Source organism: Schistocerca gregaria, chromosome 8 (assembly GCF_023897955.1).
Source record: "Schistocerca gregaria isolate iqSchGreg1 chromosome 8, iqSchGreg1.2, whole genome shotgun sequence".
Taxonomy (NCBI): Eukaryota; Metazoa; Arthropoda; class Insecta; order Orthoptera; family Acrididae; genus Schistocerca; species Schistocerca gregaria.
This window is the reverse complement of record NC_064927.1, coordinates 340,433,265-340,460,404: the sequence shown is the minus strand read 5'-3', so window position 1 is coordinate 340,460,404 and position 27,140 is coordinate 340,433,265. Positions and strand designations below refer to the sequence as shown.

General features: G+C 42.4%; 1 protein-coding gene across 1 annotated transcript in view; it reads right to left on the bottom strand.

The window, feature by feature from the left end:
- Positions 1-27,140, bottom strand: part of LOC126285385 (lysosome membrane protein 2-like) — a 330,549-nt gene that overhangs the window by 53,568 nt on the left and 249,841 nt on the right. The window contains exon 4 of the mRNA XM_049984724.1: positions 659-803. Coding sequence (XP_049840681.1) covers positions 659-803 — 145 coding nt within the window. The remainder of the gene's footprint in view (positions 1-658; positions 804-27,140) is intronic.

Sequence of the window (27,140 nt, the reverse complement as noted above, 5' to 3'; positions counted from 1 at the left end):
CAAACCCACAAATGTTTGGTATGGAAATAGGTATCTAGTAAAACTCGTTTGGAGCTACAGTATCTGGTCAAGTCAATGCAGAAAAATTATGGGAAGAAAGTTGTTTAGTTGAAAATTTTTGTACAGTGTTTGGGGGAAACCCAGCTTAGCACAATCATGGCCAGTAATTTGGAATAATTTACATTTGTCACTTACAGTTTTGTATGTCTTGCCAACAATCATCCATAATTTCATTACACATCATTTTTAAAAAAAGTTGCTTTGTCCAAGCTTTTGATTTCTGTCCATAACATCTTTGCTCAAAGCAATTTCTTCCTGATCAGTGGGCTTGTCTATATTGCTGGAGCTAAATATTCTTTCCTCGTCTGACACACTTATTACTCTATCAACAATATAGAGTATCTGCTATTCATTTAACACAGTTGTTTAACTTTCCTATAAACAAAATACCCCTCCATCGGTCGCCTGACACAGAAGGATGTCATCTATTGAGAAACAAGAGGACTACTGATTCTTGAATTAACTAAGGGTTTTTTTTTCACACAGGATAGTGCATGTAACTCAAAATTGTCTCAGGATGGAATCTACCACATTTTGCAGCCAACTGTTCAGCTGTTGATGAGTCTAAGTTTCTCTCACTAATGCAGATGTGACTCACCACCAGCGGCATGTTGATGAGACGCAGCTTCGTGGTGTTGAGTCCGCCAACAGACAACTCGGGCACAAAGGTGAAGGACGCATCATCCTGGTACCGGACAGTGCCATTGTTCGTGAAAGCTACGTTTACTTTGTGCAAGTGTTGCCTGAAACATAATAACCATGCAAATGTTATGTAGGTCTTGCTCTTCATGACAAACTGAGCAACTTGGCAGAATGGTTTGCACAGTGGACTTGCACTCAAGATGTTGGCAGTTCAAACCTTTCCACCTATCCATAGTTTCTTTAAGTTGCTTAATAAAATGTCTGCATGGTAAGAGCTGCTTCCTTCCCCAGCTTTTGCTCAGTCACTAGTTTCCTTGATGTTGACAGGGCCTTAAGCCATTATGTTTTAACAAAATTGCATTTTTTAAACCACTAAGAGCTGCAGACAAAATTATCCTTTATTCACTATGACCTTCAACCAACAAGTTATTATGAGGTAATAAGAAACAAAAACTATGATGATCTACCACCTGAGCCATCCAAGCATGATTCACAACACGTTTAGTCTCACAAGATACCCCAGACAACTTCTGTGAAGTCTGGAAGCTAGGAGTTGAGGCACTGCCATAAGGTTGTGAGTCATGCCTGGACTGCTCACACAATGAGGCACTTGTCCACAGAAGGCGAAGGTCCCAGGTTCAAACCCTGGTCTGGCACACAGTTTTAATATTCCAGGAAGTTTGAAATTGGCACACACACTAATGCAGAGTGAAAATTCATTCTGAAGGCAATATACAATTATTTACATGACCGGTTTGAAATCTTTCTTGCTGCAGTGGTAATAAAACAAAATAATAACTGTCTCAGGTCACTGACACTACTGTCGACAACAAACTGCATCAACACATCTTAGTTCATAGTTTGTATTCCATGACCCTGTGTGGAGAGCGCATTTCTCCTGATGGTCAGTTGATCAAGACTAGTAATGAATACATGTTTAAATTCTCTGCAGCTCTTCATGGTTTACAGTCATGACTTTCTTCAAATTTTCATTTTTTTTTTTTATGTGGACGACTCTACAAGACTACAAGTGTATGTCTTCTAGTAATATGAGTGCACTTCATTTATCTTTTCCATTCTGGCAGTGGTTGAGAAATGTGAATGTGGTGTGAATGGACAATGATTTGGCTGAAACTGTAACCAATTCCCAAATGAGATATCAAAATATTTACTTCCTCACCAACTAGCTTACAAACCACTCCAGACTCATCGTGTTGTTTACAAAATTAAGTCATGGCACTGTAAAAATATTTTAATTGAGAAGATATGAACAAAAAATGCACAGAAGTTTTAGAATGAGTTTGTTATTACTTTCATTATTTACTGTCGCATAGAACTGAAGGTTAAGTAAAATTTCATAACCTTCAGTAAAAAATCATAATGACGAAACCTTGCAGTGTCCCACCAACCTTGTATGAAGATGTGGCCTGTGTGGTGGTATCAGGACAATGAAAGCACTATGGGTTGGTATCTGCTTATTTCTCTTCAATGTAGTGAGAGAGAAAGTCTACTAGAATACTTAGCAGAGGCAGTGATGGAATGGAGAAGAGAAGTTTATACGAAGAAGATAAGGGAGCAAATACTTACAATCTTCCAAATACAATCACAGAACACTTTATTTTTCAATAATTATACTTTACTCAGAGAGGTGTCTTACAATGGCTTTTTATCCATCAATGATTACACTCTAGCAACCCTTAGTCCCTGACAACTGCCATTTACCATCAGAGACTAGTGCTTTATTAGTGACTTGTTTCAATGATATCGTTAAAGGCTTGAATCAAGATAAGAGATGAGTGCAACACAGTGCTCATTCCTTGTATGTAAGAACAAGGGGCTGTAACCTAAATGACATTACAACAATGAATAAGTCAGTAGTGCCCAGAATAGAATGGGTTTGTTGAGTTAGGGTTTAAACTATGCAGATAAAAAGACAAATTACAGATGTGCGCATACAGAATAAAGACTTGAGTAATCGACTGATTTACCATAGAGATAATCCAAGTGTGTCAGTCTGACAAGTTTATGGTAAACCTACAAAGTTCTTGTAATATGTTAACTACACATTCATGCTACAGCCACTGAAAGGCACCCACAACTGTTCCAAAAGCTTTCGGTTAGTGCTAATACTGTTTTTAAGTGAATTCCTTACTTCAGTGCCTTTCCTTGTCATCACCACCGACTTTCTCTGTACAGACCTAAAGGTGTGCTTGGCCCGTCACTGGACACACTATTAGTATTTATCATCGTCACTCTTTCTCTATACACTGATGAACTCTAAAGTACCTTTAGCTGCTGGTCTCATATACTGTCTAGTGTCTTGCAATATTATATCACACACAGTTACTTTTTTAATGAACATTGTTCATAACCTCTTCTATAAGGTATTGTATATTAGGCAAATGAAACTTCCTCAAACTTCAGAGAATTCAAAGTAATGAAAATGATATTTTATGGAAGACATGTTCAAATTAATTTACAAGAGGCTTTAACAACAGTCTGAGTTGAGTCTTGCTGCTGTACCTACTTTACATCTTTGAAGCAATGAGTGCCATGCTCTGTCGAACATGATGGGATTCTGTTTCATGTAGTGAAATACATAACTGATTCAGTTAGTGAGCCCAGCTTTGATGAATAATGCTACAGTCATGTTGTTGTTGTTGTTGTTGTTGTTGTTGTCGTCTTCGGTCCTGAGGCTGGTTTGATGCAGCTCTCCATGCTACTCTATCCTGTGCAAGCTTCTTTATCTCCCAGTACCTACTGCAACGTACATCCTTCTGAATCCACTTAGTGCATTCATCTCTTGGTCTCCCTCTACGATTTTTACCCTCCACGCTGCCCTCCAATACTAAATTGGTGATCCCTTGATGCCTCAGAACATGTCCTACCAACCGATCCCTTCTTCTGGTCAAGTTGTGCCACAAACTTCTCTTCTCCCCAATCCTATTCAATACTTCCTCATTTGTTATGTGATCTACACATCTAATCTACAGCATTCTTCTGTAGCACCACATTTCTAAAGCTTCATGACATGACCTAAAAAGAGCCATCATCCTATCCTATTCTCCTCCTCATCATCATAGTCATCATCCTTGTTATCACCAATGTATGTCGGACAACGACTGTCTCTGAAGGTATCCGTACATTATACCATTCAGTTACAGTAATCTATGTTGCTACTGTACGTTTTCTGATGTCACCTACCTGCTTCCAATTAAGTCATCTTGGTCTGATTTTATTTAGTTTCATCAAACAAGGTGGCTCCTCACATTCTGGAGGAAAGTAGTTCAAATCTCTGTCCAGTCGTCCAGGCTTTCAGTAGTTTCCCCAAAGTGCTAAGGCAAATGCTGGAATAATCTAAAGGGTAAGAGGTCACACATTCTTTACAGTACAGCAATTGTTCACAAAGGACCACCCAACCGAACAAGAGGACAAGTGCTACTTCGACTGCTGCTAATCGTCACCCAGTGGTTACAGGATTTTCGTCCACTAAATGTAGCACATTCTCCTTCATCACAGGAGTGCACGCTGAGCGAGGCCTCTTGCTGTTAACATTTTCGGCTGCTGGAGAACCTGTGTCCCTAACAGGATGAGAAACTTGGTGGAACAGAGAGCATATGCTGGCAGCCTACTTCCATTTGCTACACTATAGTGGAAAGCTTTATCCACCTTGTCACTTGTGGAGCAGTAGTGGAAATGATAAAATCGTAATGAACCATTCTTCCAAAGAAACAGTACCTTACAATAAAGACGAAAGTGTCATTGGCAGTAGTAAGACACCACCACACATACCCAGAGTAGCGAGTAATGTACTGCAAAATGATGATTAACTCGACTGTAACTTGCAGTACCAAGTAATCGGAATCACGTAACTACCTAAAGCCGTCCTCACACGGGACGTGTTTCTCATCGCGAAGCATGCCAGAGTTGGGTCGGTCGTCGCGATCGCTGCGAGCTCTGAAACCACCTGCAGTATCTCACGGGCCGTGCTCCTCATCGTGATTTGCTACCTCAGCGCTCTTCAGTGGCATCTCACGCGTAAATTACATAATTGTCCTACAAAAATTGTGGCGCGTAAAACAGGTGCGTTAACTTTGTTAACGATACTCGAAGAAATAAAATGAAATGATCGTGTGGCATTGTAGGCCGGAAGGCCCCGTCCGGGGAAGTTCGGCCGCCGGGTTGCAAGTCTTATTTAAGGTGACGCCAGATTGAGCGACTTGCGCTTCGGCGATGATGAGATGATTGACGATGATAACACATCACCCAGTCCACGGGCGGGGAATATCTCCAACCCGGCCGAGAATCAAACCCCGGCCCGACGCATGGTAGGCAAGCACGTTACCACTCAGCTAAGCAGGCGGACGATAGTCGAAGAAAAAAACGGAGGAAATCAATAAGATAATTCTGGTCTCGCCGATCGCTTCGGCAACACATAATGCTTTACAACATCTGACATACACACTATTAGAAACTCCTTAACTCAATGCAGTTACCATCCAATTTTCGTTTTTATAATAAATATAGTTAAAGTATGCTGTCTAATGCCAGTTTGTGCATTCACAATATTTATATTCTCGATGATGCACTGACTACCATCACTCTGAAGTTACGTACTTCATCACATGGATTTAAAGATTGAGGTTTGCGTCGTAATTTCATTCGAATGGAAGAGGAGACTTTTTCTAAGGCGCTCGTCATAACTGAAAAAGATATTTACTGACAAGATACAAACATGAGGAGCACCATAAAAGCAAGAGATAGGTATATGTATTTTACACTAACTGGCAGCCCCGTTAGGATTTCTGAACACTGGGGAAACATTCCAGTCGTTGGCCTTTCCAAAAAGTAAACTGCAGCTAATATATTATCTATAAAAATCACATGGACAACTGGAGGTAACACTCCTATTAAATCAACAGCATCTTTGCCTTCTTCGGAAACTGGTGGTATCGAACTGGGGTACACATCCACGAACATTAAGGGCTACAGCTCTTGCCTTATGCTATTCTGCAAGAGAGTATGCTAGCCCAGTGTGGTACAATTCAGTACATGCAGAGCAGGTTGATATAGCCTTAAGTGACAGTTGTAAGATTGGTGCAGGCTGCCTAAGGCCAACTCCCGTGGACAAAATTCAGTGTCTCGCTGGGACTGCTGCATGTGACATCAGAAGAGAGGTCGCCGCTAACAGAGAGGCATAAATTAAATACAGTGACCTCACATGCACTCTTTGAACATCAACCTGCCAAGCCAAGACTTAAGTCCAGGAAGAGTTTCCTAACAACTTCACAGCCCTTAAAAGGTTCAGCTGCGGCAATCCGACTCACCAAGTGGAAAGAAAGATCCCAACACCTGTCAAACTGGATGACACCACAAGAACCCCTGCCGCCTGGACACATGGAGAAGTGGGTCATCTGGAAGTCCTTGAAAAGACTCTGGACCGAAGTCGCGAGATCGAGGGACAATCTCCTTAAATGGAACTTCCAAGTGCCAACACAACACTGTGCGAATGCGGTGAATTGCAGACAACCCGGCATCTCTTCAAATGTAACTCAACTGTAGCATGAAGACTTAACGTCTGCAGCACCAAATGCTATCAAAGTTGCTCAATTCTGGGTGACTACTGTATAGTTTTCTTTGTATGTATTGTATTTGTGTTTTCGTTTTAGTATACCTCTGACACGAATAAGGAAAGAATAGCATCGTTTAGGAAACAAAAGGTGAAATACAAACATCTGAAAAGACGTGAATGAATACTTGTTACTTTTCGCTTCACAGATCACGACAGTATCAACTGAGCAGTACATCATGGCAGACAGGCCTATACAGGGTATACACTGCCGAAAGACTGTATCTACACCTATCATTATTTGGTGTTTAGCTAAAACAGATCGTATCAAAATGACGCACTTTTGATAGATCATTATGCAGTAGCATTGGAACCGCTTATTTTTATAGCACGCAAGTTATAAAACTAAAAACATCAACTACAGCAAGCCTTTATCTACCGGTATGTAGTTTTGTGTCAATTTATTACAACGAATAACGCGGTTTCGAGAAATTCTCAAACTGATGATGCTTTGGAACAGCTTATATTCATACTACGTACTCTACGATGAAGAAGACCAACCAAATACGTAGTTTAATCCAATACAACAAGACGGCTCCTCAGTTCTTTCTGTGAGATGAAAACGATATCATATCTCATTGGCCACGTTCCTCTCCACGAGGAAGAAATCTGACATGCCAGGTTTTTCATTTCACCCTACGGAGTGTAGTGGAACGTGCAAATTCCACCTCCTTGTCCGCGTGCATTTACAATTTACACGTCCCGTGGGAGTACGGCTTAAAGTTCAAATCTTATCTGTACCTGAAGTGCTACGGGAAGACATCTAAACATTCTGCTTGCACTTTTGATAGAACGCCAAGGCAACGACTGTACTCATATCCGTAACTAAACGTCTTTCGGCATCTAACAAGTGACGATAGCTCCGGACACACGTCTAATACATTTATTTTTCCTCGTTTAGACGAGTACTAGACATCTCTTTTTTTAACACAATGCATTTATACTGAAGCTACGAAAGCCATGGAATACCTCCTAATATCGTGTCGAAATTCTTTTTACCTGGCATAGTGCAGCAACTCTACGTGACCTGGACTCAAGAAGTCGTTTGAAGTTCCTTGAAGAAATATTGAGCCATGTGCTGCCTCTATAGCGAAATTGTTGTCGGTGCAGGAAGTTCTGCACGAACTGAGCTCTCCTTCATGTCCCATAAATGTTCGATGGGACTCATCTCAGACGACCTAGGTGGTCAAATCATTCGCTCGAATTGTCCAGAACCACTGTGGTCCAGTTAAATGGCGCGTTGTCATCCATAAAAAATGTCATCGTTGTTTGGGAAGATCAAGCCCATCAATGGCTGAAAATGGTCTCCAAGTAGGCAAACATAGCCATTTACGATCACTGATCGGCTCAGTTGGACCATAGGAAGCAGTCAATTCCACGTAAACGCAGGCCACGCCATTAGGCAGCCACCACCAGCTTGCACAGTGTCTTGTGGACAACTTGGGACCGTGGCTTCGTTGGTTCTGTGTCACTCTAACCCTAACATCAACCCTTACCAACTGAAATCGGGGACTCATCTGACAACCCCCCCCCCCCCCCCACACAGTTCTCCAGTCGTCTAGGGTCCAACCGATATGGTGAGGAGCCGATGAGAGGTGCTGCAGGTGATGTGTCGTTAGCATCGGCATTCGCGTCGGTGGTCTGCTGCCATAGCCCATTAACGCCATAGTTCGCCTCACTGTCCTAACGAATAGGTTCGTCGTACGTCGCACACGTATTTCTGCGGTTATTTCACGTAGTGTTGCTTGAATCTTAGCACTGAGAACTCTAGGCAAACGCCACTGCATTCAATCGTTAGGTGAAGGCGCAGAGAATGGGCTGTCCATGGTGAGAGGTAATGCCTGACATTTTGTATTTTCGGCAGTTATTTAGCACTGTGTATCTCGGAATACTGAATTTCCGAACGATTTCCGGAACGGAATGCCCCTGACCAAGCTCCAACTACCATTCCGCGTTCGAAGTCTTTTAGCTCCCGTTGTACGGCCATAAAAAAGTCGCAGACCTTTTCACACGAATCTCCTGAGTACAAATGACAGCTCCGCCAGTGCACTGCCCTTTTATACCTCGTGTACGCGATATTACCGCCATCTCTGTATGTACAGATCACTATCCCTGTCACTTCAGTGTATGTGTTTACGTAAGAAGCGGGGTACGGTCATAGCAGTGAGGCTTCGCGATAGCCGCTTCCAATGACGGGAGGACAGGCCAAGCTCAGAACACAGGTGTCAACGGAGACGTCCTCGAGTCAATACGAGCCGCAAACACAGACGTCACAGCATAGCACCATACAGCACAGCCGCTGTCTTGGCCGAGGACGACAACCGTCTCTGGCACACTGTGGAGTCACCACGAAGGCTGCGCTCGCCCGCATACCGACTGCATAACACAATTGGCACCGATTCAAAGCAGGCGGGCGGGGGGAAGTTTAACGACCTTCCCTTGGCTGCTTTCGTCTGCGCTCTTTGGAGGTCGCCCTAGCTCCTCTATAGTTCTACCATCCGTCGTTATGTACTGCACCCAATAGCAGACTAAACTATTGATGATTAATGAAAAGCATCGCAGCCACATTACACATTTTTTTGTGTTACGACCGGTTTCATTTCTTTGAACATCTCCAGGTTGCCCTTTTCTCACATGATATACTTCGAACTATGTATGAAGCACACCAGGCAAGATTCCATATTCCTTATATTTCCGCATTTGACACGGTGCCCCAGAGCAGACTGTCAACGAAGGTACGAGCATACGGAATAGGTTCCCAGAGGTATGCGTGCCTCGAAGGCTTCTAACGTAATGTAACACAGTTTGTTGTTACAGACGGCGAGTGTTCATCAGAGACGAGGCTATCGTCAAGAGTGCCACGGTGGAGTGTGATAGAACCCGTAACACTTTCTATACACAAACGATCTAGCGGAACAAGGTGAGCAGCAATCTGCAGTTGTCTGCTGACGACGCTGTGGTGTACGGAATGTGTCAAAGATGATTGACTGTAGGATGATACAAGATAACTTAGCCAAAAATTCTAGTTGGCGTGATTAATGGCACCGACTCTAAATACAGAAAAGTGTAAGTTAACGCGGGCTAGGAGGAGAAACAAACCGATGATGTTCGGATACAGTGTAGATAATGTGTGGGAGTTATGTTGCAAAGTGATATGAAATGGAACGAGTATGTGAGGTCTGTGCTAGGGAAGGTGAATGTTCGACTTCGGTTTGTTGGCAGAATTTTTAGGGAAGTATGGTGATCTGTATACGACGCTGCTGCGGCCGGTTCTTGAGTATTTCTCAAATGTTTGGATCCGCACCATGTTGGATTAAAAAGAAGACATCGAAGCAATTCTGAGGGGGGCAGCTCGATTTGTTACAGATAGGTTCGAACAACACGTAAATGTTTACAGAGATGCTTCGCGAATTTAAATGGGTATCACTGGAATGAAGGCGACGTTCTTTTCGAGGAAGAAAATTTAGAGAACCTGCATTTGAAGCTGATTGCACAATGATCCTACTGCCGTCCACATAAATTTTGCCTGAGGATGACAAAGAAAGGGCTCATGTGGAGGGATATAGGTAGTCATTTTACCCTTGCTCTGTGTGCGAGTGGAACAGGGAAGGAAGCGAGTAACGGTGGTACAAGGGTATCCTCAGGAGTGACCCGGGAAAGTAGCCATGCACCGTACGGTGGCTTGCGGAGTACGTACGTGTGGAGACGTAGTTAAACAAAAGAGGAAGGTGGGATAAAGCTACAGCATCTTAAAGAATAAAATAGGTGACTTGCACTGGTAAAAACTTTATACGAAATCCTCACTGAGTTGTGCTGAAGTCAAAACATAGATGCTCTGTCTGTCGTATGTAATGTTACAGACAACATCCAAGAGCAATGATCGCAAACATTCAGCGGACCGCTTGGCAGAAGTATTGCGAGACGATGCGGCATGTTGCATAGAAAAACAACTAGACAGCGGCGATACATGACAGAGTTTACACGTAAACTTAGTATTAAGTGTGTGTCGAGCGTTATAGTCGACTGTGCGATCATAATCGTTCCAAGCAATGACGAAACCTTATGAACGAAACTAATATTAAAGAGGGCACAATTAGTGCAAACAATTGAAAATTGGAACCGGACGAAAATAATACAGTCTGTTTGGTTCTACTTCTCAGCTGTTTCCATTAATTGCGCACTCTTTAGTATTAGTTCTGTGCTTAAGTTTCGTAATTGCTTGTGATGATTATGATCGCACAGTCGACTGTAGCACTGGACCGAGGCCAAATTCCAGTATTGCTCGACCACAGTATTATTTCACCTAGGAGGGAGGTCGTTTCGGTTGCCTTATGGTTAGTTTTTATCGTGATATTTCACGAAGACACGCGGAACCATTTGATCGTGCGGTAGCGTTCTCGCTTCCCGCGCCCGGGTTCCCGGGTTCGATTCCCAGCGGGGTCATAATTTTCTCTGCCTCGTGATGACTGGGTGTTGTGTGATGTCCTTAGGTTAATTAGGTTTAAGTAGTTCTAAGTTCTAGGGGACTGATGACCATAGCTGTTAAGTCCCATAGTGCTCAGAGCCATTTAAACCACTTGAGAATATGAACACAACTGTCTTGGAATCATTCGCAGTGCGATACGTTTTCCTCTGCCATCACTGTACTTGTTTGTTGTACCATCAGCGCGTGTTTCCGGTGACGGCCACGGGAGGCCAGGTGCAAAAACATCGTGGTCGGGTTACACTGCTTACATGTTTACCTCTGTCGAGGGCTAGGCACTTTACTGTACGCATCATGCAGTATAAGGTCGCCATAACTTCCGCCAAGCGGTCGGCAGTGTGTTTTACGATCGATATTCTTGGATTTGGTCTGTAGTATTACATACGACAACCAGATCATTTATATCATGACTTCAGCACAAATCTGTGTTATGAGAGCGAGTCTCCAGTTCTATTCGTAAGATACTGCAGCTTTACCCTAACTTCCTTTTTTGTTAACTGCAGCCAACCTGAAGATGTTCAAAGAAACGAAATAGGCTCTAACACAAGAAGGTTTAATAATACAGCTGAGGCGTTTCTCATTAATCATTAACATTAATGTCAGCTGTGGGCTAAACATGATCAAGATTAGAGCTTAGAGAAAACTTTAATTATTTGGTATGTTCCGCGTAGGCCGCGAAGCACGGTGAAACCTGCGAAACAGGATAGCAGCAAGCGTAAGGTGTATGATGCTGAAAGAGTATTCGTTATTACAGTTGATTGACAACAGATACATAGACGTCTACAACTAATGGAAGCTATGAAGCTGTGACTACGCTCTTCGTAACGTATTATTCATAGTTGTTTTAAAATATCATACGTTTGACCATAAGTGCAAAATATAACAAAAAATAATCAAAATTTCCCCGTTTAATCATTGTTGACAACAAAACGCAGATAAATACAAAATTTAGTGTAGAATTTCTATAATGTACTCAGCTCAGACAGCTGATATGATAGCTACGGTCGCAAGTTCGAATCCTGCCTCGGGCTTGGATGTGTGTGTTGTCCTTAAGTTAGTTAGGTTTAAGTAGTTATAAGTTCTAGGGGACTGATGACCTCAGATGTTACGTCCCATAGTGCTCAGAGCCATTTGAACCCATAGTGCTCAGAGCCATTTTTTCGATCTGATAGACCGCATAGATAGAGCTATTAGGATACTTACTAACAAGATCCAAATAGCAAGCAAAAATCGACCCCAGTCGTCCTGCTCGATCCACTTTTTAAACCATTTCCACCACTATGGCAAGAGTAGTAAATTCAATCTAACGAAAGCAGAAGCCCCATAACAGTCCTGCGCTTAGAAAGGAAATGAATATCAAGCGAACTACGAAACATGAGTGAGTGAGTGCAAATAATAACACAGAGTAAGAATAGCACACCACTTCCTAACAACTGAAAAAGAACGGCAAATAGTTAAAAGCCTCAAACAACCAAAAGTAGCTAAACAACGGTCCAGGGGCCACAAGGTCTGATATGTCATTCACTGGCACACGCAATGTTGTATGCAAACGTTTTTCTCAAGAGAAAGAAGGCGGTATGACGTAGATATTAAATGTATTTCGATGAGGACAAGTGCGAGGCGACCTAAGATTAATAACATTGGAGGAAATAAGACAAATAAGCTAAACCAAGAGTAATCCCATGAGACAAGACTTCCGAATGAAAATGCAGCCTCTGTTGCAGGTGTTTATTTTTAAATCGTTTCGCCCTAGTGGCGCATCTTCTGATTTTCTTTGACTGCGTAAACCGCACTATTCAAAAAAGTAAATGGGGCGGTTTACGCTAGCAAAGATATTCTGAGGAGGCGCTAAATGCTTCAATTTTAAAGCAAATACCAGCAACAGAGACTGCCTTTTCGTTTGAAAACTGGATTACTGTTGCTGAAGCAGGGCGAAAATGGAGTGGAGAAACAGATATAGGTAAGACTTTACTGGAAACCAATAACAAAACCAACAGGCGTACGATTCATGCATGCACCCAAGCGCCTGGAAGATAGCAAGAATTATACCCATTCCAAAATCTGTGAAAACTCAGTCTAAACCTGGCAGCTGCCTACCCTCTGGTCTATCAACAATGCAAATTTCTTTTAGAAACGAGTCAACGACGAATTGGAACCACCACATTATAAGGCCGAAGCAGTTACGATTTCAATCGAAGCAATACGCTAACTACAACTTCTTCGAATAGTAAGAGAAATTCCAGCTGTTTTCTAGAGATCAAAATCGAAAATAGTCGTATTCATCGATATCTAGGTAGCATACGATACAGTATGGCGCTATTCACCACAAAACTCTCAGAGAATACGCCCATACAGGGACTGCTACACGAAGTTCATCGATAACCACTTTCAAGATAGAAGTTAGATGGTCCAAACGCAGGCATTCCTCAAGAATCAGAAATCTCACTGTTACTGTTCAATATTTACATAAACGACTTGCCACAAGAAAATGATGCCAGAACAAACCTATCCACCGACGACACGGCATTTTTAAGATCAGGAAGAAACGTACCACAAATGATAGACTGAATGCAGAGGCAACTGAAGAAATTAGAATCTTCGGTTCTGCTAACAATAATTAACCGCACCAAAATAGTGGCTATACTTTTTACTCAGGTAATGCCTGTATTGGATAGACAACTTACAATCTACGAAAGTCGAATGCCATGGCAAGAAAGGAATAACACTTTTGTGTTTGGCTCAATAAGGAATTCATATTCACACATGCTTGGCAAAAAAAAAAAAAAAAAAAAAAAAAAAAAAAAAAAAAAAAAAAAAAACAACTCAAATTATCCGAGCGCTAATGACGATGTTACCTATTAAAGTAACCACAATAACAAAATTGAAGTACACGAAACAATTTTTGGATCCTCACTAGTACTGTGTATGAAATACAGCATAAGGGGGGGGGGGGGGGGCAACCTGTCAAACAAACGTGCGCCATTTAAAAATATATCACAAAACAGATTATAAAAGTATAGTCTACGGGTGTCTCGGTGGGCTAGGACAATCGAAATTCATGGGAGACTGCAAGAAAAAATACTTAGAGAAAATCAGAGACCGAGGATCCAAACTTTCCCACTGAAACAGATGAAAACCCAATCACCATCTGGCGACTAGAAACGGTACGGGCAATTCTCCCGAGACAGTGGAATCGGGAGAGGCCATCCACTTACGTGGCCAGCAACGATGTAAATAACATATCAGAAAGAAAGCTCGAAATTGTAAACAGTAGCAAAAACTTGAACTTAACAGAAGCAACACGAACCATACGTGAGCCCACCTGCTTCGGAAGACGAAAAAATGAGTCAACTGCCCGATGAATTACAGTCTAGAAAGAACAGCTCGACAACGACGGTAAATCTTTAGAATAAGCAACACATTAAAAAAGGACTGCAGTACAAAGAAACCTTAGAGCTCATACGTAAAAAAGGTGGTATTGTTTGCGCAGTGGAACAATACTGCACTCTGAAGTTCGTGCCCTGTAGGCTGTTGCCGGAGGAACGAGTACGTTCGAGCCACGAGCGAAGCACTTAACACCTTCCCGTAGTATTTAACTCGACGAAATCTGTTCTCAAACGACTGTAGACGACGCATGTGAAACGAGCCAACGTGATACACGAGATAACCCACAAGCTGTTTGTTTCACGCGATACTGCTCTTTTAGTCGTTGGCACTAATTTAATTCTAGATATAATTTTGTAATACGGTACTTCAAATAATATTTCAAAAGAGAATTTTTTTTTCACACACAATTAATACCTTAACAGATTTTATAATCTTTGTGGGCGTCCTCGGGTGTGCCTTCTTCATAAGGAATGTAATAACGCCTAAACGTAGATATCGGCAACAAAGAATTACAAGGAAAGCTCCTTTGAACGAATTTGTAATTGGAAAATACGTACAACTCTAAAAATTAGTAGTCCTGCATAGCATGATAATTCCGAGAACATCGTGGTAGATGTAACGCCACTTAACACTCCGCGCATTCCCACGTCGATGAGCCCGATAGTGCGGTTGGGTCTAAGGGAAATGGGCATTTTTAACATTACCTTTATAATGTTTATTCAGTAATCAACGTATGTTTCCTTTCTTTGACTTTTTTTTAATAATGCACGTACTGAACAGGGCCATATCCGACAGGCGATACAAAAAATTGGTCCGACTCCCGTTTCCACGAGTGTGACTAGTACTGTTTATGTTAGTTCCGCATTTGTATCCACGAGTTGGATTCGTCTACGACAACGAGTTAGCGAGTCACGGCTGCCTCACCCAATGGCTGAGAAGGAAAGTCCGAATGATCACCTTTATCTCACAGAGTGTAATACTTCGCGAGACGGAATTCTGATGGTGGTGGTGGTGATTATTGGTTTGTGAGGCGGTCAACTGTGCGGTCATCAGCACCCGTACATAGTCAATTTTTACACAGTCCAAATTTTTTCACAGTCAAATCTATCCACTGTCACGAATGATGATGAAATGAAGGGGACAACACAAACACCCAGTCTTCAGGCAGAGAAAAATCCCCAACCCGTCCGGGAATCGAACCCGGGACCGCGTGATCCAGAGCCAGCAACACTAGCCACTAGACCACGAGCTGCGGACACAGAATTTTGAGGCCATCTACTACAGTGACAAAGCACCTATGATACTGATACGTTCATTATCAATGAAGTAATAGGTTCCAGCGTGGAACGTATTTGCTTAATGGCCACGATTCCGTAACAGCGTTGTTATAATAGTTCCCTTAAATATCGCCCATACCTACTGCTTAGTCTAGATAGAATTGAATGGTCATCCCCTTCCAGCAGCGTTATTACATTCTTCGCAGACGATGAAGGTGTCTACCGGAAAGTATCGTAATTGGGTGATCGTAAGAAGATGCAAAAAGACTGACAAGAGTTCCATTCGGTGTAATAAATGTCAGCTCGCCTTAGAAGTGGATGGATACTAGGTAATGCCCATTGTCAAAGAGGAAGAATCCGGTAGTACTGGGTTCCAAGACTAGTGGCGAGCATCTGGAGGACGTTACATCGTATTGATACAGCCCCCTTAGGGTTAATACTAAAAAGCGATATGAAATGGGACGAACACACAAAATCTGTATTAGTAAAAACGAACTGAAAACTAAGATTTATCGGAAGGGTACTGCGTAAGTGCAGTAAGAGTGTAACGGAAATCTGATACAAGACAATGGTGTGATCAAATTACTATGTGCGTATGAGAGCAGACCTCACACGAAATCGCACTGCTAGGGTGATCCTAAAAGTTAGGTATAACCACTACAAGACTGGAACAGAGATTCTGGGAGGACTTAAACGGGTATCTTCGGGAGAAATGTGACGTTCTTGAGAAAACCTGTTGAGAAACTTTCAACAACAGGTACTGGACGAAGATTGTGCGACAGTTTTACTGCCACTGTCGTATATCTCGCACCGGGATCATTTGACTATAGATATTAAGGCAAAAGGATAGTGTTGTCCATATGAGAATACACTCGCTGACAACGGTGTGTTCTTGGTTTGCTCCCGGAGTAGACTGGAGTGGAACTATAACAGGCAAAACAATTTACTTTATTATAACACAGTAAGAGTAAGACAGACACTGCCTACAGGAAAATTACAGATGCCTTTGGAAAAAACAGAACCACCTATATGAATATCAAGAGCTCAAATGGAAAACCAGTCCAAAGCAAAGAAGAGAAAGCAGAAAGGTGGAAGGAGTATGTAGAGCGGCTACTGAACGGAGATATACTTTAGGGCGGTATATTGTAAATTTAAGAGGACGTAGGAGGAGGATGAGAAGGGAGATGCGATACTGCGTAAAGAATTTGACAGAGCACTGGAAGATCTAAGTCGAAAAAAGGTCCCGGGAGTAGACGACATCACCGTTAGAGCCATTGATGGCCTTGGGAGAGCCAGCCATGACAAAACTCTTCACCTGGCGAGCATGAGAGACAGGCGAAGTACCCACAGACTTCAAGAAGAATGTAATAATCCCAACTCCAAAGAAAAGAGGTGCTGAAAGGTGTGAAAATTACGGAACTATCAGTTTAATAAGTCACGCTACAGAATACTAATACGCATCTTTTACAGAAGACTGAAAAACTGGTAGAAGCCGATCTTGGGGAAGAACAGTATGGATTACGGAGAAATGTAGGAACACGCGAGGCAATACTGACCCTACGACTTCCCTTAGAAGATAGGTTAAGGAAAGGCAAACATACGTTTATAGCATTTGTAGACTTAGATAAAGCTTTTGACGATGTTCTTTGGAATACTCTCTTAAATTTTAAAGGTGGGCGGCATAAAATCAGGGAGCGAAAGGCTATTAATAATTTGTACAGAAACAAGACAGCAGTGTTTGAGAACGGGGTGAGACAGGGTTGTAGCCTATCCCGATATTATTCAATCTATATATTGAGAAGGCAGAGAAAGAAAGAAAGAAAAGTTTCGAGTAGGAGTTAAAGTACATCCTGTTAGAAGAAATAAAAACTTTGAGGTTAGCAGATGACATTATAATTCAGAAAGAGCAGTTGAACGAATGCACAGTATCTTGAAAGGAGGCTATAACATGAGTATCAACAAAATCAAAACGAGGATAATGAAATGTAGTCGAGTTAACTCAGCTGAGTCTGAGGGAATTAGATTAGATAATGAGACACTTGAAGTAGTAAATGAGTTTGCTATTTGGGAAGCAAAATAACTGATGGTAGAAGTAGGAAAGATATAAAATGTAGACAGGCAATGGCAAGAAAAGCGTTTCTGAAGAAGAGAAATTAGTTAATATTGGGCATAGATTTAACTGTCAGGAAGTCGTTACTGAAAGTATTTGTGTGGAGTGTAACCATGTATGTAAGTGAAGCGTCTACGATACACAGATCAGACAACAATAGAAGCTTTCGAAATGTGATGCTACAGATGAATGCTGAAGATTAGATTGGTAAATCACATACATAATGAGGAGGTACCGCACTGCAGAGAATTGGGGAGGCAAGAAATTTTTGTGATACAACCAGGCTAAAAGAAGGGATCGGTTGGTCTTACCAACCCATTTTGAGGCATCAAGGAATCACCAATTCAGTAATGGAGGCAACCGTGGGGGGTAAAACTCGTAGAGGCAGACAAAGAGACGAACACAGTAAGCAGATTCGAAGGGATGTATGTTGAAGTAGTTACTCGCAGATGAAGAGGCTTGGGCAGGATAGAGTAGTATGGAGCTCTGCATCAAATCAGTGTTTGGAATGAAGATCACAACAATATTTTAACATAGATACTAAGACTTACTTAACTTCTTACAGAATTGCCACAGGACTGTTCTGAGTATTTACAACTGTTTCTGAATATTAAACTATCAACTGATGCGGACAATTTTACAAGGCTTCTCACTTGGAGCGTAACATACATAACGTGCCTAAGGCATTTAATACACTGGCGGCCTGTCTAAGACGATGCTGTAGTTTTTATCGCTGGCTGGAGAAGAATTATTTTCAGTGACGAGTCCCACTTCGAAATGAGCCCCGTTGACCAGCGAAAACGTATCTGGAGACGCCCTGGACAGTAGTGGGATACCAATCTTACTGTCGCCAGCCAAACGGCTACAACCAGGAGTCGTGGTCCGGGTTGCCATTTATTTTCATTGCAATACCCCTTTGATTGTCATCCGCGACTCCCTTACGACACAGGGGTGCGTCGATGATATTATAAGCCCCGTTTTGTTGCACTTCGTGGCAAGTCATATTGAGCATACTTTTCACCAAGATATTGCGCGCCCGCAGATGGCGCGAGTTTGTACTGCTTGTCTTCGTGCTTGCCAAACCCTACCATGCCCAGCAAGGGCCCGGATCTCTCCCCAAATGAGAATGTTTGGGGCACTATGGGCAGGGATTTTGAACATCCAACACGCCTTTGACAGAATTTGGCACGCTATCCCTCATTAGGACATCCGACTGCTTTGTCAATCAATGTCGAGCCGAATAACTGCTTGCTGAAGGGCCAGAGGTGGGCCAACGCTTTGCTGACTTGCTCAATTTGTGAATTTCTCTCTCTTCAATAAGGCAACTAATTTTTCTGAAACTGTAATAATTCGTTTGCCTAAATACGTACATCACATATAGAGATTTCCTTCTCAATTGGAAAATTCCTTAATGCTGCGTTTTGTTTTGTTTTTTTATTTTCTTAGAGTGTATACACAACCGCAGGAAAGTATAAAGCCGGCAGGTTCGAATCCTGCCTCGGGCATGGATGTGTGTGATGTCCTTAGGTTAGTTAGGTTTAAGTAGTTCTAAGTTCTAGGGGACTGATGACCACAGATGTTACGTCCCATAGTGCTCAGAGCCATTTGAACCATTTTTTGAAAGTATAAAGTAGCGGAAACCGCTCAGTCTCTCCAGCATGTGAGCGCCGTTCAGTTGGTAACAATTACCTGCAGTCAAGACAAAGCAACAGATGTTCCCTTATCAGTGAAGTGCCCAAAAAGAAAGGAAAAGTTTAATTTGAAATGTTTTGTTACTTCCTAGAGGACCAAACTGCTAAGGTCATCGGGCCCTTGGCTTATACGCACTACTTAATCTACCTTTAACTACGCTAAGGACAACACTCACACCCATGCCCGAGGGAGGACTCTAATCTCCGATGGAGGTAGCCGCGCGCACCGTGGCAAGGCGCCTAGACCAGGCGGGGTAGCCGGCGACAAGGTTAGGTGGGAAAGAAGCGGAAGCTTTGATTGGGAAAGGAAATCATCAGTACCCTTTCAAAGTAATCGTCCTGACAGAGACCTTAAGCGATTTACGTAAATCAGAGAAAATCTGACTATGGGTTGCTGGATGGGGGTTGGGACCGCCGTCCTCACAAGTACACGACTAGTGTCTTAACATCGTCCGGTATGTGTTCAAGAAGGGAGAGTACTATTGTTATAATGGCTACATTGTTGTAGCCCTTAGCACGTTGTTGTTGGTGTCATCAGTCCTGAGACTGGTTTGATGCAGCTCTCCATGCTACTCTATCCTGTGCAAGCTGCTTCATCTCCCAGTACCTACTGCAACCTACATCCTTCTGAATCTGCTTAGTGTATTCATCTCTTGGTCTCCCACTACGATTTTTACCCTCCACGCTGCCCTCCAATGCTAAATTTGTGATTCCCTAATGCCTCAGAACATGCCCTACCAAACGGTCCCTTCTTCTTGTCAAGTTGTGACACAAACTCCTCTTCTCCCCAATTCTATTCAATACCTCCTGGTTAGTTATGTGATCTACTCGTCTAATCTACAGCATTCTTCTGTAGCACCACATTTCGAAAGCTTCTATTCTCTTCTTGTCCAAACTATTTATCGTCCATGTTTCACTTCCATACATGGCTACACTCCATACAAATACTTTCAGAAACGACTTCCTGACAAATCTATACTCGCTGTTAACAGATTTCTCTTCTTCAAAAACGCTTTCCTTGCCATTTCCGGTCTACATTTTATATCCTCTCTACTTCGACCATCATCAGTTATTTTGCTCCCCAAATAGCAAAACTCCTTTACTATAAGTGTCATTTCCTAATCTAATTCCCTCAGCATCACCCGACTTAATTCGACTACATTCCATTATTCTCGTTTTGCTTTTGTTGCTGTTCATCTTATATACTCCTTTCAAGACTCTGTCCATTCTGTTCAACTGCTCTTCAAAGTCCTTTGCTGTCACTGACAGAATTACGATGTCATCGGCGAACCTCAAAGTTTGTATTTCTTCTGCATGGATTTTAATACCTACACCAAATTTTTCTTTTGTTTCCTTTGCTGCTTGCTCAATATACAGATTGAATAACATCGGGGAGAGGCTACAACCCTGTCTCACTCCCTTCCCAGCCACTGCTCCCCTTTCGTGCCCCTCGACTCTTATAACTGCTATCCGGTTTCTGTACAAATTTTAAATAGCCTTTCGCTCTCTGTATTTTACCCCTGCCACCCTTAGCACATTTAAATGAAAAATAACATTACAAGTCTAAAGAAATTACAAAGAAAGGTAAGTTTAAAATCTGGCTGTATTACCAGGTTTTGATATAGAACAGTTAACGACTTTTAATGCGAAAGCTATTCAAACCGGAGGACTGCTTCATGATCAATAAAGAGACGCATTATTGGGATTACTTACTAGGAGAGAATGGGAGACGAGAATGGGAAAACGAAAGGTGAGGATCTTTTAGACGATCAGTTCGGCTTTAGGAAAGGGAAAGGCGCTAGAGAAACATTTCTGATGTTGCACTTGATAATGAAGCCGGGGGCAATAAAGGAACGTTCATAGTACGTCGCGTCCTAGGAAAAGCTTTCGACGATGTAAAATGTTACAAAATGTTCTCGCTGTTCAGACGGCGTCAAATCGGGGTCGAAACTCGTGCTTTCAAAGATTAATGCTATCTTCGTTGTCAATAAATGACTCCTTTGTAGTGTCTATCAAGTCTGTCATGTTGGGTAACGTCGCTTGGAATTATAACTTCTATTTGCATGGGCAGATGCATGAAATCGTTTGCGTAGCGGTAAGCTGCACACGTCCACCGACGGCTTACGACTGCTGGACGTAAGGAGAATAGACCACACCCATAATCAAATACTTCCTTAAGAGTTATGATTTTTGTTTATGTTTCTTCGAAGAAGTTCGTCTGAAGTGCTAGTCCACAGGCACCATTGAGATGATGATATCCACGAGAATTTCTACATCATTTTCTATTGTGGAACCCCATTAGGTCGATGCGTGGAAGAGGACCTTCGTTTTAATGTTTGGCCTCCTGTAAGGCTATTTTCCACTATCGCTGATTTCTCGGGATTTCTATACGTACTGTGCCGTCTATATTCAATGCCGCACTCAGATACGGTGCGGATCGTCTGCACTGCGTTTTCACAACATTCACTTGGGTCATTGTAGACACCAGACACACTCAAATCCGGGCTGTCTCATTGGATGCAGCAAGTTCTCAGTATTCCGCAAACATCGGAATACCCGTCTAATACAATACTCAGATAACAGGTATCCCATTTTGCTCGAGTTCGCCCTTCAGAATTTAAAGGATGCTTTGGGTTTGCATTATTCCATTAGCTGAATGCGTTTCCTCCTATGTTTACTGGCAAATGAAGCTTTAATGTTTGTTCAACCAAAACGTCCTAAAACACTAATATTTTTCCAGATTTTCCAAAAAGAAGTTAGCAAAGCTGGTGATAGTGAAGAACCCATAGCCACAAAACCGGTCATTTCTTATTTCCTATCGTACAGAAAGTATGTGGTTGCCAAAACGTGTTGAAGTTTAGTAATGCCAGGTAGGGAATGGTCAGCTAGAAGTTCAAATGCATTTGCTATAGGTACTTATCCAAGCGAAAGCTTTGGAGTTCTGTATATAATGGCTGCAATTGCATACTTTAGGCACCAGGAACTCCCATCAGATAAAAAAAAATGGCTCTGAGCACTATGGGACTTAACATCTGAGGTCATCAGTCCCCTAGAACTTAGAACTGCTGAAACCTAACCTAAGGACATCCCACACTTCCATGCCCGACACGGGAATCGAACCTGCGACCGCAGAGGTCGCGCGGTTCCAGACTGAAGCGCCTAGAACCGCTCGGCCACCCCGGCCGGCTCCCATTAGATATTCCACCGACTTTTAAGTAGGAGACCAGATGGCGATAACAACTGGTCTGAATGGAACGAACGCCCTCTTTATGTATTTTTGGCAAACCAAAAAATGTAGCTCACCTGGAGGCGTGAGCATGATATCCGCAAGCCTATAGTTTTTCGCTCCTGGTAGTCACCTCCTGGCGATAGCGTTAATCTCTCAAAACTCGAGTTTTAACTCAGATTTCACGTGGCCTGAACACCGAGGAGATTTTATACATGGATGCTGGTGCAAAAAACTTCAAAATCAATGTAAAATGGTGCTTATGTTTGAATTTCTCAGGGAAATACGGATACGGAAAGACATAATATAGAGTGTGTACAAGAATCAAGAGGGGAAAAATAAGAATACAACATCAAGAACGAAGAGGCTACATTAAAAAGGGTGTAAGTTTGGGATGAAATCTTTCGCCTCTACTGTTCATTCTGAACTTAGCAGTGCCGCAAATAATAGAATGAACATTCTAATAACCAAACACTATGAAACTGAGGAAAAACAGATGTAATGGGGAGCAGCAGAAATAAGAGTATACCTACCTTGGAAGCAAATCAACGCATGGCAACGCAGGACGTCAGAACTTCTGTGATACTAGGGTGAGCTTTGGTGGGTAAAAAGTGTAGGAGAAGACGGGGACCGGGATACATCCAACAAATAATTGAGCATATAGAGCGCAAGTGCTGCTAAGAGATGAAGTGGTTGGCACAGGAGAGGATTTCGTGGCGGGCCGCATCAAACCAGGAGACTGATGGCTAGATGAGGGAGAGGAACAGACGAAAAAAATTGAACGAAATTTGAAATGGGCGGAACATGAAGCCGTGTCAATGGATGACAGATGGACCAAGCAGGTTGTCCTGAATTTCAGGAGACAAGAAAATACAGATACGACAATCTAATGGAATGTGGGAATAGGGCGTAACAGCCCATTTGGGAGCAACATGAAAGCATATAGCTGAAGACTAATGTACGGAAATATCTATGGGATACCTTCACCCAGCACTGGATGCCAGATAAAAGAAGATATTCCCTTCAGAGCAACTGCATTAAAAATGTAGCAGCTGTAGCGCAGTGAACCCCACTTCCCTTCTTTTATACGGTATCTTATGATGCTTTGAAATTATGGATAGCTCCAGACAATGCTCACGACGTACTTCTTGTAACAACAGAGGCACCTACAAGACATGCCGAGACGAGTGCCGATCTTCCTTGAAAATCGTGCAACATAGGTCGACCACCGTGAAGGTAACCACTCTGAGGAACACGCCTGGTGTTGGAAGCTGTCAGACGACGTCCCACGCGATTCTGAACAACACGCCAACAGCTTAGTGTTTCTTGGATCACTGCCCATTGAGCTGGGAACCTCGCTTCTCAATTCGGATGCCTGCCGCGAAAGCTTGCATAGTAATACTGCATTGTTCTTTGTATTATAATAAGATTCAACAATAACTGGCCCACGTTGAAATTGAATGGTGTTGCGAATCCGAATCTCGTTAGCAATTCTTTAGACTAACGAATACGTTGTAAAGAAATTTCTATGACAGTATTCGTTGTGTCTGAAACTAAATAAGCCCCCATTGTCCCGAAATATGGGTCTGCCAATAATTAGCACGTACATTCCGCAGGTTTTTGTCACACTTTTCTTCACCGTCTATATTTTACGCATACAGACAGCACTATTACTCTTCCAGAACGTTGAGTGTTATCCGGTGCTTACGAAACGAACATAATGGCAAAAAAACTAATTCTATCAACGAACCCAATACAATCGGGCGGGGCGCCCTTGCCTAAAACAGCTTCAAACGTCAGATTAACTTACAAATTCGAAGCGCAAGTCGCCAAAGTGGCGTCAAATCGAAAGACTTGCACCCGGCGAACGGTCTACCCGACGGGAGGCCCTAGTTACACGACACTTATTTAACTTACAAATGAGTTATGGTTCAAATGGCTCTGAGCACTATGGGACTTAACAGCTATGGTCATCAGTCCCCTGGAACTTAGAACTACTTAAACCTAACTAACCTAAGGACAACACACAACACCCAGCCATCACGAGGCAGAGAAAATCCCTGACCCCGACGGGAATCGAACCCGGGAACCCGGGCTACAAATGAGTTAATATGTGAAGAATTTGACTGAGTATGTAAGTGTGATAAATTTTAGGAAACATTTCAAATTATACTTAAAATTTGTCTGAAGTCGCCGCTAAGCGCTATTATTATGATGAAACACTGTATGAATATGATGATGATGAAGTTCCATACTCCGTGACAGAGTTGCCTTACTAAGCAAGGTCCTAGTGGAGGTGGTTTGCCATTGCCTTCCTCCGGCCGTAAAGGGGATGGATGATGATGATAAAGGCGATACAACACCCAGTCATCTCGGGGCAGGGAAAACCCCTGACCCGCCGGGAACCGAACCCGGGACCCTGTACTCGGGAAGCGAGAACGCTACCGCGAGACCACGAGCAGCAGACTGAATGAATATAGTCTGCGTAATGTGCTCTACAATTTAAACAAAAGCTAGTTTGTCGCACACCTTAATGTTTATTATGTCATACCTTCTGAACTTTGTGTCGCACAACGCTATAATTTTGCAGGTACATTCAGTGATATATGCATAAGTGGCAATAAAATGACAACTAGACACATAGAAAGAAGTAAGTAAACTGTTCATTATTTTATGATGCATTCATGGAAAAATGTTTGCGGTTGCCTACGGAAACATGACTCTACCCATCCGGGAGCCTGTTCGCCGGAACAAATTGGCAGTCATGAATGTCTTTCTTCTGTATCCCAAAAATACTAAAATCGGATGGGCAGGCCCACATGTCGTCAAGATTGTTTCCACCACGCTGCAGAAGTTTCGCTGTGAAGCCCTTACACATCGTCCACACAGTTCCGATTTCTCCGTATAGGATTTACATGTCCTGAAGAAAAATATTCATAGCTGTCTATATACTTCGGACGAAGAGGTGAAGACCTGAGTTTTTTCATGAAGGCACTGATCGTGTTGTCTCGTAGTGGTATAAATGTATTAACAGTTACGGATACCACTTTTGAAACAACCTGATTTCGCGAGAGCGGTTTAGAAACACAGATACTATGCACGGATGATGGCTCTTTGTTCGGACTTCCTCGCTGACCACCAAATCTAGGTCGACAAAAGCTACTGGAGCACTCTGGGGCAAACACACTGCATGACTAAATTCGATATTATCAAGTGCCTCACCACCCATACAGTCACTGGATGTGTTGCTTTTCCTGATGTTTAGCCGGCCGGAGTGGCCTTGCGGTTCTAGGCGCTACAGTCTGGAGCCGAGCGACCGCTATGGTCGCAGGTTCGAATCCCGCTTCGGACATGGATGTGTGTGATGTCCTTAGGTTTAAGTAGTTCTAAGTTCTAGGGGACTGATGACCTCAGAAGTTAAGTTGCATAGTGCTCAGAGCCATTTGAACCATTTTCCTGATGTTTACAGCCCTACTATGATTTCAATGTGTTTTTATTTGATGAGGCGTGATGTAGTGCTTGATAACGAATTCGTTAGCTGAATCCGCTCGGACAACGCTTGTTGCTCGAAGATAGTGCGCCTGTGTTCTAGTTGATATTGTCCAACTGCTAGAGTCATTATCAATATATTCAGGCAAAACAAGGTCAATGCCCTTATAACAGGAACACACTTGGGAGAAGTCGCGAGGACACACAAATGACTTCGCTATTCCGTCGAAAATTGACGACAGACCCAAGAAGCCACTACCTTTTTTTTTTACTGTAATGATGACAACCGGTCACAATCTACTCTACTTTAGCTGAACGGAGTCGTTACCTGTTTATAACTTCAAAGATTTCTCTTCAAATGGTAGTACCGGTTGTGTGTGATGGCGTTGGTATGCATGATCATATTGTAATTTTGTGATTAGCATATCAACCAAAATACCACTATTAGCAACCTATTATAGAATAAAATATATACAAAGCCTGTATTGCCGTCTGTATTCACGAAATAGATGAACTTCAAGAATTCTGCTGCTTGGGAGAACTGGAACGGAAGAGAATAAAGTATAATCGTTTGAGATTTGGTGATACAGAAGATTGCTGAAAATTAGGTGAACTGATGCAGTAAGGAATGAGGAGGTTCTCCTCAGAAACAGCGAGGGAAGGAGTATATGGAATACACTGACAAGAAGGAGGGATAAAATGATAGGACATCTATTGCGACGTCAAGGGGTAAGTTCCATGGTACTAGATGGAGCTTTAGAGGATAAAAACTGTAGAGAAAGACAGTAATTAAGGAAGTAGGTTCCAAGTGCTACTTTGAGATGAAGAGGTTGGCACAGGTTGGGCCACGTCAACCATCACAAGATTGATGACGCAAAACAACTACAGTTTGCGATATTGAACTTTACAGTTTGAATGAGGTACGGATATTATTTACTTAAAATGAATAGAGTAAATAACTGTGGCTATTTTTGTCTTATTTCAATGCAATGCTAATCCCACAGAAAAAAAATCCATGTACTTTCAGTGGCCTGTAAGAATAGGCAACTATACAGCCATACTTTCTTGTATCATTTATTATTATTTCAGTTAATGTAGTAAAATCGACATAGAAACGTCTTAGAAAGAAGAACAAAACAAGTTGGG